Source organism: Cyanistes caeruleus, chromosome 4 (assembly GCF_971803275.1).
Source record: "Cyanistes caeruleus chromosome 4, bCyaCae1.hap1.1, whole genome shotgun sequence".
In the NCBI taxonomy this organism is placed as follows: domain Eukaryota; kingdom Metazoa; phylum Chordata; class Aves; order Passeriformes; family Paridae; genus Cyanistes; species Cyanistes caeruleus.
The window spans coordinates 55,121,026-55,137,844 of NC_141704.1; the positions used below are offsets into that span (position 1 = coordinate 55,121,026).

Here is a 16,819-nt window from a genome sequence, read left to right on the forward strand (position 1 = left end):
CATCCTTCTCCAGTTTAATTCTGTAGTGAGCTCAGAGACCAATGCTTAAAATATTAGCACATTACTGTGACTTCAAGAAAATGTGGTCTTCTAGGAGGTGAATTATTTTTGTCTGGTTCCAGCTATTTAAGAACAATATGTTCTTTGTAAAATAAGAGCTTTGAAATTTAGATTTAAGCCACTTCTCATTCATTTTTTTTGCTGGTAATGGTGATGCTATTGTGAAACTCCATCTTTTTATATTTGGATGTGTGTAATTTCTTTTTTCAGTCCCTAGTCTTATGAAGAACACAGGACAGATATGTACTTGTAAATAAAAGAGGCTTACTGATGAGGAAAACCCTCTTTAAAACTTCCAACAGGATAGTAAAATAAAAGAAGTCAGAAAGCTGTGTTTGGAAGTTATGTTCTCAGATTGGCTGGAGACCTGATCCAGTGTCCAAAAAATTGGTATGGCCTAGTCTGTATCCTCATATAGGAAGAAAAGTAACACAAGTTACCAGCCACCAGTTCCAAGAATGGCCTTAACAGGGGAGACCCACACTTTTTGCAGCTACAGGGAAGGCTGTTTTGTTTTTTTTCATGTGCTACAAAAGGATTCTGTGGAATTCATATGCCAGAATGTGTATTTCCACTTGAAAATTCTGGGGGTAGAAAATCCGTAAGGTTCTGCATCCCCGTGTCCTTGAGTTCTTTTGCCAATTTTTTTTTTATTGCCCTATTAAAGGGTGGGAGGGGGGGAAACCAAACAAACCATTTTCCCCCTGAAACTTAAAGTATCCTGGTTTTAAGTATCTGTTAATGTATCTACTGGTTTCTGAAAACACCTATCAGATGAAAAGTTGGTACAGGCACAGAAAGCTGTTACCAACTGTTGCATCCGTTTCCATGACTAAACCATCTGGTTCATGGAATCCTCGGGCTCTTCCCTTTCTTCACAATTTTCCTTGACATTTGTGTTTAGTCTGTGTTTAGTTTGGCATATAAAAGAACTTGGCAAGATGAGAGCTACATAATTTAGCATGGTTTCCTTTTTGTGGCCAAAATGTTGACCTCCAGCCTGCTTCTCGGTTATTTTTGGAGCTAAGTGAAATGTTGCAGTTATTTTTCATACACTCAGTGTGGAAGGTGGGGCCTGCTTCAGTACTATGAAATATTTTCCAGCAGGATATAACTCGTGGTCGTGCCAGTGGCTGTGGGCTTTTGACTCAGGGAAGAAAACCTTGTTTTCAGGAGGAAAGAATTGCATAGGTGCTGGACTGGTAATGTTAAATATGGCCACTTGGGAGCAGTGAGTGGAATCTGAGTGACCCTTTGCAATGCACTGTCCTTGCAGTGGTTTGGATCAGGCTTCTTCCCTTGTGGTTGGGGAGCAGCAGTGTCAGACAAGGTCTGTGTGTATCACCCTGCCCCAAAAGGCTGGTGTGGAGTTGGCTACCCCAGTATGGTGCACATTTATGGACACAAGTAAACACACGGAGTGATCACCCAAAAGCGCGTGTTCCTACCAAGCCAGTGCCTCTAAATTAGACCATGAACAGCAGGGTTACAGCATTATCTCAGAAAGAGGCTGTGCACAGTAATTGCAGCTTCCCAGGAACCATGACAGCTCACGCTGTTGTTGTTAACTCATGGCTTGAAAACATGTTTGATGGATTAGATAAGGAAGCTGGGTGTATATTCAAGCCCAAGTGAAATCTCCAGTTGTGTGATGTGGATGACAGTAGGCAGCTGAACTCACTTTTTTAACTTTTGCCCTCACTACATTCCTCACTTTTCTAGCTATCATAGTTTTTACCTAAAGGAAGAAATGTGCATTTTCTGTTACATGCCTTAACTAGCAGTTCCTTGTAAATAGCTGCCAGTCCTTGAAAATTCCCCATTTTGGCCAAGAGCTTTGAAGTGGCAGGATGAAGAACATTTGTGCCCTTGAGGTGAGGACATGTTGTGGGCCGTATTTTTGCAGATGTAAAGAAATAAATGGATTTAAAAAAAAAAAAACAAAAACAAACACAGTTTGTTGTGTTCTGAATATGGACAGAAAGCTGGAAATTGATGGAAAAAAAAAGGATGCCATCTGATTGTCAGAAGGCCAAGGGCAGCAACCAGGTCTCCAGGACTACCTGTGACAGTAAGAAGAAATCTTAGGGATTCCCCCTGACCCCACTCAAGTAGAGTCCATGACAGCCCCTCTTTGCAGTCCTACATCACTTGCAGTGCCGATTTGTATGGGTGAAGAACTCCTTTCATCAGTGAGACTCCCAAAAGCAGTTCACCATGGCTGTAGAGTTTCTCCAGGACTGTTTAGATGTGCCTAGAGACAAGCAGCAGCAGCTTTGAATTGCCTAAATGTGGAAATAAAAATCCAGTTCCTTTTTGAGGAGGGTGTAGAAATGGAGGAGACAGGATGGGGATGTATTCTGCTGTCACCAGCAGACACATTTCAGTGAGGGCAGAGCATGCTCAGCTTGTGACATGGGATTGGCAGTTCAGATCCAAACACTGCTCTGCACGTTGCCCTGGCTGCATCTGCATGACTTCCACTGAAAACCATGTAGCTCACATGTGCTTTGGAAGAATTCATCCTACAGATTCTTCAGTGCAGTTTGGGATGCACTTGGCAAGATGTTCTAGCTTTGACCTACAAGTCCCAGGGTGAGTTTACTCACACAGTGTAAGAAACTTGAGAAGCAACAATCCCACAGAGTTTTACTGCCTTTTTAAAGACTTTTCTGGAGTAGAGCTGCAGTCCCGTGAATCCCACCGAAGACTGATAAATTAAAAAAGAAATTAGCATTAGGAAAATACACATTTCTTTGCACTTTCTCGTAATTTGTAGAGATGGAATGTTTTGTCTTGATTTTGTGTTACTTTTTCCTGGTACCTTTACATAACAAATCTTTTTTTTTGCCTTTGTAATGGCCACTCCTGTTTAGTTTTGAATAGTTCTTACTCCATAACTGGAAATTTGTGTTTAGGCTGTTGCATCTAAACTGGAATAAAGTATTGGCACATTTGAACAAATGCTCTGAAGAATCTTTTGAAACAAATGCTAAACCTCCTTGGATCCCTGACGTGGTGGTTTTCAGGTTCACTTGCAGAAATCTTATTACTGCCACTTGTAGAGAAGGTGAAATGAAATGAGAACTAAAGAGTTGAAAGATGGAAATTACTGGTTTGCATTTCCAGATATGTTCAAATGCACACATTTCTTAAGAGCTCTGTAGTGCTCCCTGGAAGACTTCTCAAATATTTCCATCCCAAGGCTTCTTGGAGAAGTTGGTTTCCTCATCCAGGCTGTTGGAAGGTTTTAGTGTTGTGCATGATTTAAAAGCAGTAGCTGCATATTGTTTGTGTTTCAGGAACAACCTTTTTGTGTTCATGGAGAATTAATGCTGTGTTATATTTGGCAATGCATAGCACTCTTTTGGTCCTGAAACACAGATCTGAAAGAAACTTGACTAAAGAAATATAAATTCTAAAAATACGTGATGATGAAAAAGCAGAAAGCTTTTATCCTTGGACTTGAGGAAATAAGAGAAAGACTTTACACTGTCAGTAGTAATTCAGCATAGTCAGCAAATACTGAATAGTTCAGATTCAGTGCAGTATAGGTGATCTGAGCATCCCCAAACTTCTGAACTGATTGCTGAATTCGTGTCCATGCAGTCCTGGGTAAAATGGTTTCAGGTAAGTTGTGTTGTATTTTGCATGGAGCACTCCCAGTCAAGCATTTCCATGGATGATTTTGATCCTGACAGTTATTTCTGTCTTCAGGCTTGATGGCACAGGAATCTCCTGTTCAGAAGATCTGTAGATGTGCAGATGTGTACTTCCATTCCTGCTGCATCCTCCTGCACTTTGCTGCTGTGTGGAAGAAAATTTGCTGGGACGCTGGAAACGGCGTTCTTGCTTTTGCAGAGCAGAACTGCAGTGAGGTTAGGAGAAGTTTTTTTGTCACTTCCAGCAGACGGCATCACTGACACAACATTGCCTGCAATAATCTTGCTCACCCAGAGAGCAGAGTGCCCTTTCCTGCAGCTGAAAGAGCACTTAATAGTGCCAGTGAGCATTATTGAGTCTTCATAAGGGAGGAGCTAACCTCTCTTACCTAACATTGTGACAGGATGTTGGTATTGCTCAGCTAAAGTAAGGTGGTTTCTTCATGCATTTGAGTCCAGAGGGTCTCTACATTAGAACTTGCATCTTTTTGAACTGATTATGTGCACAGTATGTTGATTTGAACTGATCTGATTATATACACAATGTGTATGGCACAAAGTGTCATGGCACAAAGGGTAGCAATCTAGCAGAGGTGGGGCTTTGCAGGTGTCTCCTCCCATTTAGACAAGGCAGACAGAGCTGTGGAAAATCTGAAAAAGTACTTAATTTTTGCACCAGAAGTCATGCTGTCAAGGTCATACTGTCACATTAGATAGGAAAAGTCACAAGTCTCTTAGAGCTGTTTTTAATTCCAAGCAGTTTTCAGACTTGGGAGACAATACTGAATTTTTTATGTCATGGTTTATTTCTGGATGGTTATTGCAGACTAGGAGTTGGAAATTAGCTCGTTGAACATGTTTGATTCTGGGAGAGAAACCTGCAGTGAGCTTTGAATTCCACAAAAGATACTGGTACCACAGATGCCACAAAATAAGCAGAATCTGGAGAGTAAGGATAAGAGAGAGAGGGTGGGTGGTTGCCAAGAATGCCTATATTCCATTCCTTGGCAATAATTAATGACAGTAGGTTTTTGAAATCCTAGTTTTTGTAATGACTTTATCAAAATTCCTACAGAGTCCCAGTACAGAACACCTTTTCTTATGAATTTAACCTCTGTCTTGTCTGTGTGTTTCACGTGAGGAGGGAGCCCAGATGCTTGCCAGTTTTCATTCCTCTGGTGATTTGGCAAAGTGTAATCATTGTGAAGTGCAATTGCTTAATATGTAGCTCATTCACTAAAACCCCAAGGATCAAGGCAGTGAGTAATGTGAGTCATTACCAGAGCAGTGGTATCTGAAAAGATGAAGAGTCATGCATCAAGTACCAATCCATTTAATCTCAAATTAAGAATTTTTTTTTAAAAATCACTAGTTGGATGTGATTGATATTATCTCCAGGCAAATTAAAGCAGTTACCCTGCAATGCTGTGCTGCTGCTGCTGCTGTTTTTCTCCTTTGTTATTAAAAGTGCTGCTCAGTTACACATCCCCAGTGTTTGTCTGAAACACTTGCAGACCAGCAGCTTTCCCAGGTGCCATCTGCAGCTCCCTTCCCTTCCCTGGCACTACGTATTTTCACACCTCAGATTCAGAAACTTAGTGCAGAAAATAGGAAGAGCTCTGCTGATGTGGTCAGCAGTGCTGAGGTTCAAACTTGTGAATTTTATTCACACTTTTTTTTTTTCTTTTTCCAGCCATCCAGATTTCAACAACTTTCTTGGTTTTCTTTATACTAAATCATAAGTGCTGGAATCTATTTTTTTTTTTTTTTAATTTTATTTTCTTCATCTCATTCCAGTGAGGAACTTCTTGGTCCTGGACAGACAATAGCTATGAATGACTGGAGCATTAACATTTCCATCATCATTTGGAGCTATCGCCTTACTTTTGACATGTCTGGAGATGTGCTGCCTACACCAGCTCAGTGCCATGAGGTTGTTTATACCAGTCTGATGGGGCACCTAGGTTTAACACAAAAATGATTTATGCATGCTGATAAATCAGTGGTTATGCTTTGCCTCCAAGGTTTCCTGTGGGAACAAAAATGACAAGCTTCCTGAATTACAGTGGAAAAAACCCCAAAGAACAAAACAAGGCACGTGCTGGATGTTTGTGTAGCTCCCTTGAAGTCAGCAGGGGTTGTTGGACAGCAATGCACTAGTTGGGATATACAATTAGTGGTAATAAATTGTGAGTGATATTAAGAGCGTGAAATAATATTAAATAATACACAATGAATGAGAACCTCAGTCTGCAATTCTGCTCTTATAAGATCACTTTTATAAGGCATTGTACTATACAGTCATGTATGTTTAATTTGTGCATTTGTATGTTTAATTTATGCATCAAAACCAGACCATAACCTTCAACTGTGACTCGATTGCTCTTAAATGAGGGTTTATAACCCACTACCTGTGCTCCTGTGTGTTTCTTAGCTAAAATTATTCCAGGAAACGTAACAGCACACTACAGATAATCTTTACAATTTAGAAATCAGGTATCTATAATCCATTAATGCCTACTAATTTCTGCCTCTATATCAATTTCTCAAGTCTTTCAGATGCAAATTTTTAATTCAGTGCTTTGTGGAACTGGGCAAACCTGTGGAACACTGACACTACCATTGGGGCTTTTCTCCTGCTTTTGCAGAGTAGGTTGTTTTGCATTGTACTTGTGATTGCCCATAGAATCAGTACAGCACATAGTGTGCACCTGGAAAAGGCCCTTTAAAATAGTAATTTGGGGTTTGTATTATGTAGAAGCAGATAAGATGTTTTACATTGATAGCCTTGGAGCCTGTGGAATGCTGCCACCTTGTTTCGGGAGCCCAGACACAACTGGGAGCTTCATGAGATTCATTACAGGACTAAGTTTTTCTACATGACTCCATCAAATGAGTTGAAAAGAAGCAGCTGTAGATCAAACCTGACAATGTCAGATGTCAGAGTAGGTGATGCAGAAAGGAACAACCCTGTCATACTAGATCGGAGGTTTACAGGTCACTGATTTAGAAAGAGGATACTTTTCACAGTAGAATTTGTCTGTAAGGTACTCCATTTTTATGCTTGATTTTGTGGAGACTTGGGTATCACCTTTGAACACAGGCACACAAAATCCTTCAGGGCACTACATTATATGACAAAATAGGGGTTTTTTCCCTTTTCTCCCCTGTTCTATTGAGGTGGGAATTCTTAAAGGAAACTGGAAGAAGCAAAACCTGAGGTTTAAGTCTACTACAATCCTTGAAGGTAGCTGCACTGTTCTGGAGAATATGAAGGATGAACAAGCTGTGCTTCTAAAGGCAGACTTCAGGAAGCCCCACAGTTGCTCAGTTGTGAGGAAGCTCTTTGTGACTGTTGCTCTTGTAGGACATCTAGAACTTGCATCATCTGCTGAAAACTCAAAGACATGCAAAAGTTATGAAACATATGCCCTCAAAGATGAAGGGCAGTGCCATATCTAGCAGGCACTTCTGTGTTCCCAGCCCAGAGAAAAATACCCATAAGAGAACTGTAGGAAGATATCTGAAGAAGGGAAGACATGAAGGCAGTAAGTGGAGATTTTTTTCACGTTATCTTTCACATTATTGCTTTCAGACCAATGAACATTTTCTGTTATTAGAACTAATATAACAGGGAAAAATTAAGAATGTAGGTAGAAGATTTGTAGTCCAGGAGTGATTGCAGTGGTTTAACAGTCAACTCACTGCTCTTCACATTCACATTGAGAGTCCTTTGTTTCATATTGCAAGTCCTTCATTTTGTAAGTTTGTACAAAATGAGAGGGACTTTATTGTTTTGCTTGGTTGTCAGAGTTTTTGTGGAAAGAAGTTGAGTGTCTCCAACACTGAGATTTGTTGTGTGAAAATTACTTTTGTTTTAATTTCTGTACATTGAAAAGTTGAGAATTAAGCCCTTCCCTTTAAAAACTCACTTTCCTGACGTGAGCATCTGTTCAAAATTTCGCCTGAAAGACTTCTTAAGTGATAGCAGTGATAGGGAAGGACTCCATCAAATGACTTCCTTTCATTTTCTTTCCTCAGTGTCTAACTCATCCCTGTTCCTCTTTATAGTTGAGCAGAGACAACTGCCCATCACTTTGAAGTGGCCAAATTGTCCTGATCAAAGTGTTAATTGTGCCAGAATCAATTGGAAGGGTCTTAAACTGATTTCTGTCTTTTCTCGCTCCTGAAGTTACATACTTCTGAGCTGATGGGAAAGTATAATTATTTCTAGCTAGATCTAGATAAAGATCTCCAATAATGCTTTTTAGAAGTTTAAAATTTAAAAGTCACCTTCAGTGTTTCATTCCATTTGATCTCTAGCAGGTTTGCTAACCTTGTGTTGGTCTATGTAGTTTAATTCTGATTTATTTTTTTTATAGAAGAAAGAAATAAAGCTGGTGCAACTGCACCAAATCAGAGTTTGACTGCAGTGAGGCAGACCCTCCTGCATGAATATGCCTTCCTAGAATCCTTTTTCTAGCAATTTGGGTTGAGTAATTCCTTGCCAATATAAGCTTTATCCATATAAACCAGTCAGTGAGAGTCTTTCAATCAGTAAGTGTTTATTATCATCTCATATAAATAGGAACAGTTTTGTGCATGAACTGGATATGCTGGTTTAAAACTGCTTACCACACTTCAGCGTGGCTCAGTTTCTCAGGCAGGTGGAAGCTGAATAAATAAAACCAATATTCAATTCCTGCAACACATTTCACATCTAAATTGCTCTGGATAAATTACTTTTACTTTCAAACCAGCCCAAACAACCCCTAAGTTTCCATAAGAAACTCTTCCCATGTATCTGTTAATAGACTTTTAAATATTGCAGGTTAGTGAGTGAGCAGGACTCGATTAAGTCAATTAATTACTTCCACTTACTGATGTACTTGATGGCCTATAGCTTACTTATGGCTCTGGTAATGCTGATGCTCCAGAAAATAGCTTTATTTGCCCACTTTGTGTCAAACCCAAAGGTCATGCAGCAGGCTGTGTGGAGGCAATGTGCTATAGGCTGGTAAGTGGCCCTCAGCCGCTCCTCCTGCTGCTCACAGCAAGCACGAGAGGGCTCAGGGAAAAGTGGGGGATTTTTCATTGGGACACATGTGGTGGCTTGCAGGGGCTTGTCTGCTCCACACCTTGGCTGGCAGCTCCAGCCTGCAAGAGAGGGTGAAGCCTCTGCAGCTGCCCAGCTTAGATCTAGCCTTTTCTGGCTGAAGGTGTTTTCCCATTCTTTTGTGATTCTTAGCAAGCGTTAGAAACGTTTTGTCAGTCTGCCTGCGCCTCACTGCTCCCCAGCGCTGCCATTTGCTGGCTCGCTCTGCTTCAGGCCACCAAGTATTTGGGTTCATCAGGCCGGAGTTTGATGATCTTGTCCATGCAGAGCAGGATGAGGGTCAGAAACCAGAGGCTCCAGCCAACAGCCGCTGCGATCCACCCGTAGTCATCCATGCCCGAAGGGCAGCACGTGGCCGCTTGCCTGCAGAAGTTCACGTCTGGTGGAGGAGAAATGAAGTGAGCTCTCAAGTAAGGCACATGAGTTCTGCCCTCTCCCTCTGCCTCTCCCCTAAAGCTGGCGCCTAACCTGGTGGATGACTCTGGAGTAGTGGTGGGATCTCAGGTTGTTTGGGGCTGGCTGTTTGGGAAGGACCTGGCAGGGCAGGGGAAAGAGGCGCTCTTGGGAAGCTGTGTGATGCCTACAGGCAGGCAGTCTGGCAGGGAGCTTTAGGACACTAATTAGCTATCAATTAATCTGTTCAAAGCCATGTGTCTGCCTCAGGGTACCTAAGATACCATACCATGACAGTGGAGGAGTCTTAGAAAAGTATCCCAGAGGCTGACCCACAATGGAAAACTTGAGATAGATCCCTTTCCAGGACAGCATCTCAGTCACTGTGCAGACTCGTCACCTAACTTTAACAGGTAGTAATGATTTATGAAGACTTACTAAGACATGGTGGTTCATACTCAGTTGTTGAAGCATTGGAGATGTCTTCAGTTGCTACCAGAAGGAAAACAGGAGAAAAGGTAAGTTGCATTAGAAAAACTATGTTTGGCATCAAGCAGGAAAATCTGAAAGTCATTTGCCTTGTAGAGGTCTGTGGGATGGAAACAGCTTGAAGCAAGTTCCTGCCCTTAAAGATTGCTGCATTAGGATATGCTTTTCTCCCACCACTTTTAACACCAGAGCTCCAGAGACTTGCTCTAGCAGCATCCCTCAGGAGCAGGACAGTCAGTGCACCTCTGCCTTGCTGAGCCATTCCCTTGGAGCTCAAATTAACCACTGTCCTTTCCCAGACCGCAGGGGCAAGAACGTGCAAGCACGCAAGTGGGAGACACGTGCAGTGGCATGGAGAGATCCGTGGCCAGCAGGCTATTCCTCTGCCTCCTTTTGCCCTAGGAAAGATCCCAGGGTGTGCAGGAGTCTGGCAGTGCCGAGGGCTGAGCCCACCTTTGTGGAGCCTCAGCAGGTCCACCAAGGCCCCAGTGAGGAGCTTTGGCTTTGCTGCAGGTCAGAGCATCTGAAACTGCTCTGGCTGGACTCCAGGTCACACCAACGTGGAAACCAGCTCAGGCTGGAAAATACAACATGCAGAAGTAAGTCATGAGGGAGAGGTCTGGAGCTCTGATGAAGGTTTTGCCTTTTTCCTGCTTTGTACACACAATCAGCATACACAAACACACACACACACTCTGACACAACTCCGTGGCTCGTGTTCAGCTCTCCAAATCTGCACTTGGTGTCACAGGCCAAACCCTCCTTATCCCTCCTGATGCTGCCTTGCCCCTCAGCCTCAGCGTGCTCCCTCAAACCAGGGCAGCTGCAGGATGCCTGCAGGGGTAAAAGCACAAGCTGCACTGCTCCCTGGGCACCAGCACCTGTCTGTCCCCACTGCAGAAGGGAGGGATTACTGCAGCACAGTGTAAGTTCAGCTGGGTAGAGTATCCCCTGCACAGAGAGATGAAAAATTTCCTGAGGAGAAGCTCTAATGTGCTGCTGGTCCACAGACCAGGCAGAAGCTATGAGAGAGTTATTTGCAGTCAAGCCATCACTCTGAGCTGGTAATTTGGAATGTAATAGAGAAAATCAGCTCCAGCTTGATTTCACCGAAACTGTAAAATAATAGCTCAGGATTAGTTTCAGCTGAGGAAAACAAAACAGAATGAGACATTTCACCAAAGATTTGCTTTGAGTTTGATTTTTTCCAAGTAACAGCAAGTAAACTGAAGTTGTCCTGTGGGACATGTTCCCCTGGGGGTCACCTGCTGCTGCCCAGCTCTGTGTTTTGAGCTGACCCACCATCAGCAACACCAGAGCTTTGCCTGTGGCATCTGCCGTGCTCAGAATGGGCCCCTGGGAAACCTGCTTCAGGGAAGGGTCTGAGTATTCCCCACTCCTCTGTCTGACTCCTGTAGGATTTGCAGAATGACCTTGGCCAAGCCCACAGCTTGTTTTTTCTGTTAATGAATAGCTCCCGGAAGCACTGGGAGGAATCATTAAAACCTGTGTGTGACCTGTGGAAGGAAGTACTGCGGAATGCCGAGTGCTGGTTTGTGTTTATAGATCCCACAGCCCAAAGAACAGGCTGTCAAAGCCAGCCCATCTTTAATCAGCTGGCAGGTCTCATCTGGTGCTGATACACAAATGCAGGCAGTAGCCTGCTGGTGGGAAAGGAGCAGCTCACAGGTCTCATTTACATTTTGGTTTCAGGCAACTTCTGCAATTAAGGTGGTACCAAAGCCACGTTTTCTGCAAAAAGCTTGTGATGAAAGCTAAATCGGGCTACAGTGATCCTATTGGGTGGTATTGCAGGTGGTCCTTTGCCTCAGCAAGCAGGAGAAGGCCAAGTGTTTCCTGTCTCCTTGCTGTTCAGTGGAGCAGCCTGCAACTCAGTCACATTTACAGTGGCTCTGTAAATAGCTGGCAAAAGAACATCCCTTTACAGTGATGCTGTGATCAGTCATGTCTGGTAATTCTCATTAGCATCAATTAATTCCAGCTCTTTATACTTTTTAGGTGAAGCAAGGATTGCCCCTTCATTTTTAAAGAACAAATTGCTGTCGGTGGGCAATACATGTAGGAATTGAGAGGAGTGGGGGGAAAGGGCAGGGTATCAAAACTGGAGCATAAGAGAAGAGAAATACCTGCTGAGCAGGAATCCCAGAGGGCAGCGGTGAGGAGGAGCACGGCGAGGGCTGCCCAGGGCTCACAGGAGAGGTGCTTCATGCCGGGGGTCCCGCTCCCAGCCGGGTGTCCACACACAGCAGGTCGCTGTCGCTGGCAGGTCTGGTGCAGAAAATCCTCGGTGAGCTCAGGGAGAGCTCTGCTGGGCAGAGGGTGGAGCAAGGGAGCTTCCTGCTGCCAGGACACCTTGAACTTTCCTGCAACAACCAGGTGAGGAAAGAGAAAGGCTCTGACCAAAACAGCTTCAGTGGGAGGTGGATACCAGGAGGTGGCTCCTGAAGGTTGATCCCCAGGATATGCTGCAGCTGGAAGGAGGAAAGGCCTCCAGAGCCAGCCCTTCCCAACAGGGTCCCGGACAGCTTCTGTCTTTTTGACTCTCTTTTTGGTCTTATGAAGAGGGTTTAATAGAGCTGGAAAGGAGTAGAGGATTGGAGCAGAGACTTTGTCTCCCAGTTTAGCTTTTTTTTTTTTTTGCATGTTCACTGGCTTGACTTCGGCAGTGATGGTTTTTGGAATAGCTGTGTGGACTCCCAAAAAACAGCAGCCTTAGGTCTGCTGCTGTTCTTTCCCTGTGAGCATAGCTCTCTCCCCACCTGCACCAACAAAAGTGATTCTGGAAAAGCTGTTCTTTTGTCTCTGGTGGTTGTTGCACCTCCCACTTGAGATGTGCAGAGCCAGAAGCTGAGCCTTTCTGCAAGCATAGCTCTGCAGACCAGGAGGGTTGATAGGAAAATGATGCTCACCGGAGAGCAGGAGTTTTTCTGCAATCCTGGCTGGAAAAGCCACATTGTTGAAGTGCATGTGGTATTATCCTGGTCTGATGAGCAGTGCACACTGCTGTTCTTCCCCAGGCTGTTGGCTGCTTGCTCCTATCTTTGACGTGATGATGTCCTTGTTAGAGAAAGCATCAGGCATTAAATCAGGCAAGAAGGCACTGGGAGAGGTGAGCACTGCAGGGAGCAGGTTGCTGGTGCACTTCTGCAGTGGTCACTGGTGGCTTTGGGTGCTCATCTTAGAAGGGACACATGTCTGCTCTGGATTTGCAGACACCTTAGGGGAGGACAAGACAAGGCATGTGGGGCAGCATCCTTGTAGGATGGAAAGCATTTAACTATTTTCTCTCTTTTCCCTTCCACACAGCTGAAACCCACAGGGAAGGACATAACAGGCTTCCCACACGAATGGCACACACCAGGGCACAGCTCTCATAGCAAACTTATGAGGTTGATTTGGTCTCCCTTCGTTTAAGAAAAACCTTCGCAGCAAAACCCACGTAGGCTTAGCCCTGCCCAGTGTTTCTGTGGGGTGAACCCACTTGTCCTGGCCACCAAAAACGCTCTGCTTCCAGCCAGCTGTGAATATTTCCACGAAGCATCGGGACAAGGCAGCCAGAGGGCAGGCTGAGCCGCAGGTGGAGGCAGGTCAGCTGAGACGGGTGTGTTTACCCACCCTGTCTCCCTGCTTTCATGTCAACACGCCACCAGTGCTGGCGGAGTTGGGGCTGTGCTGGCTGGTCCGTGACAGCCACCTCCTGCTGCTGCTGGGATGCACAGCCCCATCCTCCTGTCCTTCAGCTGACACCCGAGGTGTGACACCAGGTGAGGTGTGACACCAGGTGAGGTGTGCTGCGCTGGCAGCCGGGCCAGGGAGGTGACCCCAGCAGCCACCACTCTTGGCCTCGGTAGTCACGGCAGGAGAAATGCTGCAAAATGCTCAGAGCTGCTTGAAATTCACCTCTGGCATAATCACCACCTCTGGCTCATTTCAGTGTCTCTGTCCTTTTGTGGAGGTTGTCTTTAATTTGTGTACTTTTCTGAGCTACCTTTTTTGTCAAAACTAAACCTCAACTCTTTGAGTGGGAAAGGCCTTCTGCTGTCTGCCAGATTCACCTTTCCCTTCTGAATTTCTCACCTTCTATTCCCACTGAAAATTGACCTGGCAATTAATTTTGTAAAAGTAAATTAATTCAAAAGTGTTCTGTGCAGCACAAAATGCTTAAGGGGGAACAAAAATACAAAATTGCTCTGCTATTGCATGAATGATTCAATTTTTAATGAAATCTCTTGAATTTTAACTATTAACTAAACACTCTTTGCTGGCTTGTAGGCAAATGTCCCCATTTGTAAGGGACGCTGAAAATGTATTTGCACAATTAACATAATGTGTTTCTTTCCCTTTCCAAAATGTGTTCCCTCAGCAGTTCAGAGAGGGCTGCTCCAAAGACTCCTGAAGCAGCGAACAGGCTGCGCTTGGCTTCAGTGATTTTTGGATCAGGTTGGAAATGAAGGCTTTGCTTGATAAGTTCAGACGCAATGGGAGCCCTGCAAAATCATTTCCTGACGCAGATTTGGATGTGTTTCATTTCTTCTTTGTAACACATTTGTATCTCAGTGCTGTGGCTGCCCAAAGAGTGATAACTGCTCCAGAGCCTTCCCCGTATTTCAGCTCCCTCCACGAGGGTGCCCTGGCACAAGGCACAACCGCAGGCCCTGCAGAGGTGCTGATTCTTTCCCCTGGGCTCCCATTTTCATATGCAGCTCTCAAGACAAGACTGTTTACTCTAAAATTAGGTGCTTCCCCAGCTCTTCTCTTGGAGATTCTTCCACAGTGTGTAGAACTGCTGGGCAGCTTTCCCTGATGGTTATGAAGGAGGCAATATTTACTGTTCAGTACATTTTGTGTCACAGAGAGCTTCATGGCTAAAATTGCCTGGTGACCAAAGTGTATTGCTCTTGACACATCACCAGGTGTGGCTCTCACAATAAAAATTATTACCATTATCACACACACTCACTTTGTGTGTGTGTATATATATATATATTCTGTTTACATAGGCAACTAGTTTATATTTTTAATTCCAAATGAAATCTGATTGCTGCTGCAAAAAAAGCTCAAAATCTTAAGCTTTCTGCCAATAATGTGGCCATCAGGGAGGGGGAAAATTTCTTTGCTGTCTTCATTGATGTGAAAAAAAACTAAGATAAAACTACCTGTGAACAAGGGGGTTGATAGTTAAAACTCAGAGAAAAAAAAAAGAAAGTCAAAACCGCTAAGGTTTTACTTTTTAAATGAAAGAAGGGGAGAGGGGATGTGCTTTCTGTCACACAGAGGAAAGCAAGTCTAGCACTTTGGAAAACTGCACAACCCTGCCCTTTGTGTTTTCCAGTCCAGGCTGGGGTTGGTATTAGACAAATGTTGAGCCTGTGGCCCTACTTGTGACCCCAGGCTGTTCATCTGGAGACCCCAGAGAGAGGGCTGGAGACCAGGCAGGCAGTGAAGGGCTGGGAGAAAGGCTGCCTTCAGCTCGCCCACGCAGAGCTGCCTGCAGCAACAAAGAGCCCACTGACAGGGCTTCTCCAATTGCTGCCTCATGGCCAACCATCATCAGCTCATCTTGCGTTAATAGGATTATTATAAAATAATATTCTTACTTCCACATGCCAGAAGGCATGGAATTAGGATATGCTTTCTTCTTCTCTCCTCTCTGCTTCTCACCCCAGAAGGGTGGGGGGAGGGCAGCAGAGGCAGCTGCCCTCCTCACTCCTTGGCTCACTCCTTGGCTAACAGGATGGAGCAGCCAACTTAGTGCAGCTTGCTTTGGTGATGAAGTGTGGTTTGGGGGCCCTTTTCGCTCCCCCAGCCCCAAAAGCTTTTTGGGGAGTAGCTGAGAGTAACTGGGGGGCTGAGTAAGAGCAGCAAAGAGGAAGCAAAGCCTGGTGTCATTAAATGCACACAGGGGGAAGGATGTGCTGTGGTTCAGAGGTGAGGGGAGTAGCCCGAGAGGCTGCTTCATTTTGTTTTGGCAATATGCACCAGCTTGGAGCTGAATGATGACTCCTGTTGTTTAGTATCACTGCATGGGTTGGAAGGCAAAGTCCTTCCTTTGCTGCACCAGCTTCTCCATGGCCCTGCATGGCATTCATGTGGTCAGAGGCAGTGACTTCACATCTGCCTTATCAAGGAAATTTCCAGTTTCCCAGAAGAGGGTGCTGACTTTCATCAGCCTTTAATCCCTCGCTTTGGTGGCACTGACAGAGAAAGCAGAGCTGACTGTGGCTGGTCCAGGAGAAGCACAGTGCAGCCAAAGTGGGTGGGAGCCCAGGGAGCCCCACAGCCAGCTCATCTGGGTGGTTTGCTGAGCCCACCTCTTAAAATTACCTTGTAATTTTTAGTATCTCCTTTTTGGGTCACATAGCTTGAGACAGCCACACTTGAGCAAGCAGCAGGACCCTTCTCACCAAGCTGAACTTGTGAAGTAGAGGAACTCTGTTGCTTTTGAACTGAAAACCCCTGTGGCTGGGAAACCCTCTGCTGTTGCTTGTATTTTGCCAGTGCTCCCATGGACTAACTAAACCCTTTGGCTTGGGCCAGGGTTCCTGGGTACCTCCAAAAGAACAGGTCTGAGAAAGGATTTCTTTAAGGGTACTTCACAATTTGCATATAGCCGTGCATTTTCATTAGTTCTTCTTTTGGGAGGAAATTTTTCTTCTGAGTGCTAGATTTAGTAGTGTCCCAGACAGCCTTTTTCATCAGGGTTGTTATAAATGAAATTAGAATTTTGACAAGTAGGTCCCTTGAGTTAACAGCAGTTTAATTAAAAATTTGCCAGTAAAAGAATACAATTTAGCAAAAGAATACAATTTAATAAAAAATACTATTTATATATGTAATTTGCCAGTAATTAAGTATGATTAAAACACAAGCAAAACCGACCAGGGTACGGAGGGGGCTTCCTATCCTGCCTCACATACAAAACAAAACAATTTAAACTAAACTTATATACTGTGTGCATATATACATATTCATTAATGTTTCCCCTAAGTTTCCTCCTATTTCTGATTTTTTGACTTCACTATTCCTTACACTGCATGCTTCACTTGTTGTTAGGGGGTCTCCAGTCTTCTTTAGGTGG

General features: G+C 44.2%; 1 protein-coding gene across 1 annotated transcript; it reads right to left on the minus strand.

The window, feature by feature from the left end:
* Nucleotides 1-8,267: 8,267 nt before the first annotated feature.
* TMEM213 (transmembrane protein 213) lies at nucleotides 8,268-12,498 on the minus strand. The gene is made up of 3 exons (XM_023937256.2): nucleotides 11,868-12,498; nucleotides 9,670-9,723; nucleotides 8,268-9,217 (listed from the first exon to the last, which is right to left on the minus strand). Exons 1-3 carry the CDS (start codon nucleotides 12,382-12,384, stop codon nucleotides 9,048-9,050), a joined length of 741 nt encoding a protein of 246 aa, XP_023793024.2. The 5' UTR covers nucleotides 12,385-12,498; the 3' UTR covers nucleotides 8,268-9,047.
* Nucleotides 12,499-16,819: the final 4,321 nt, after the last annotated feature.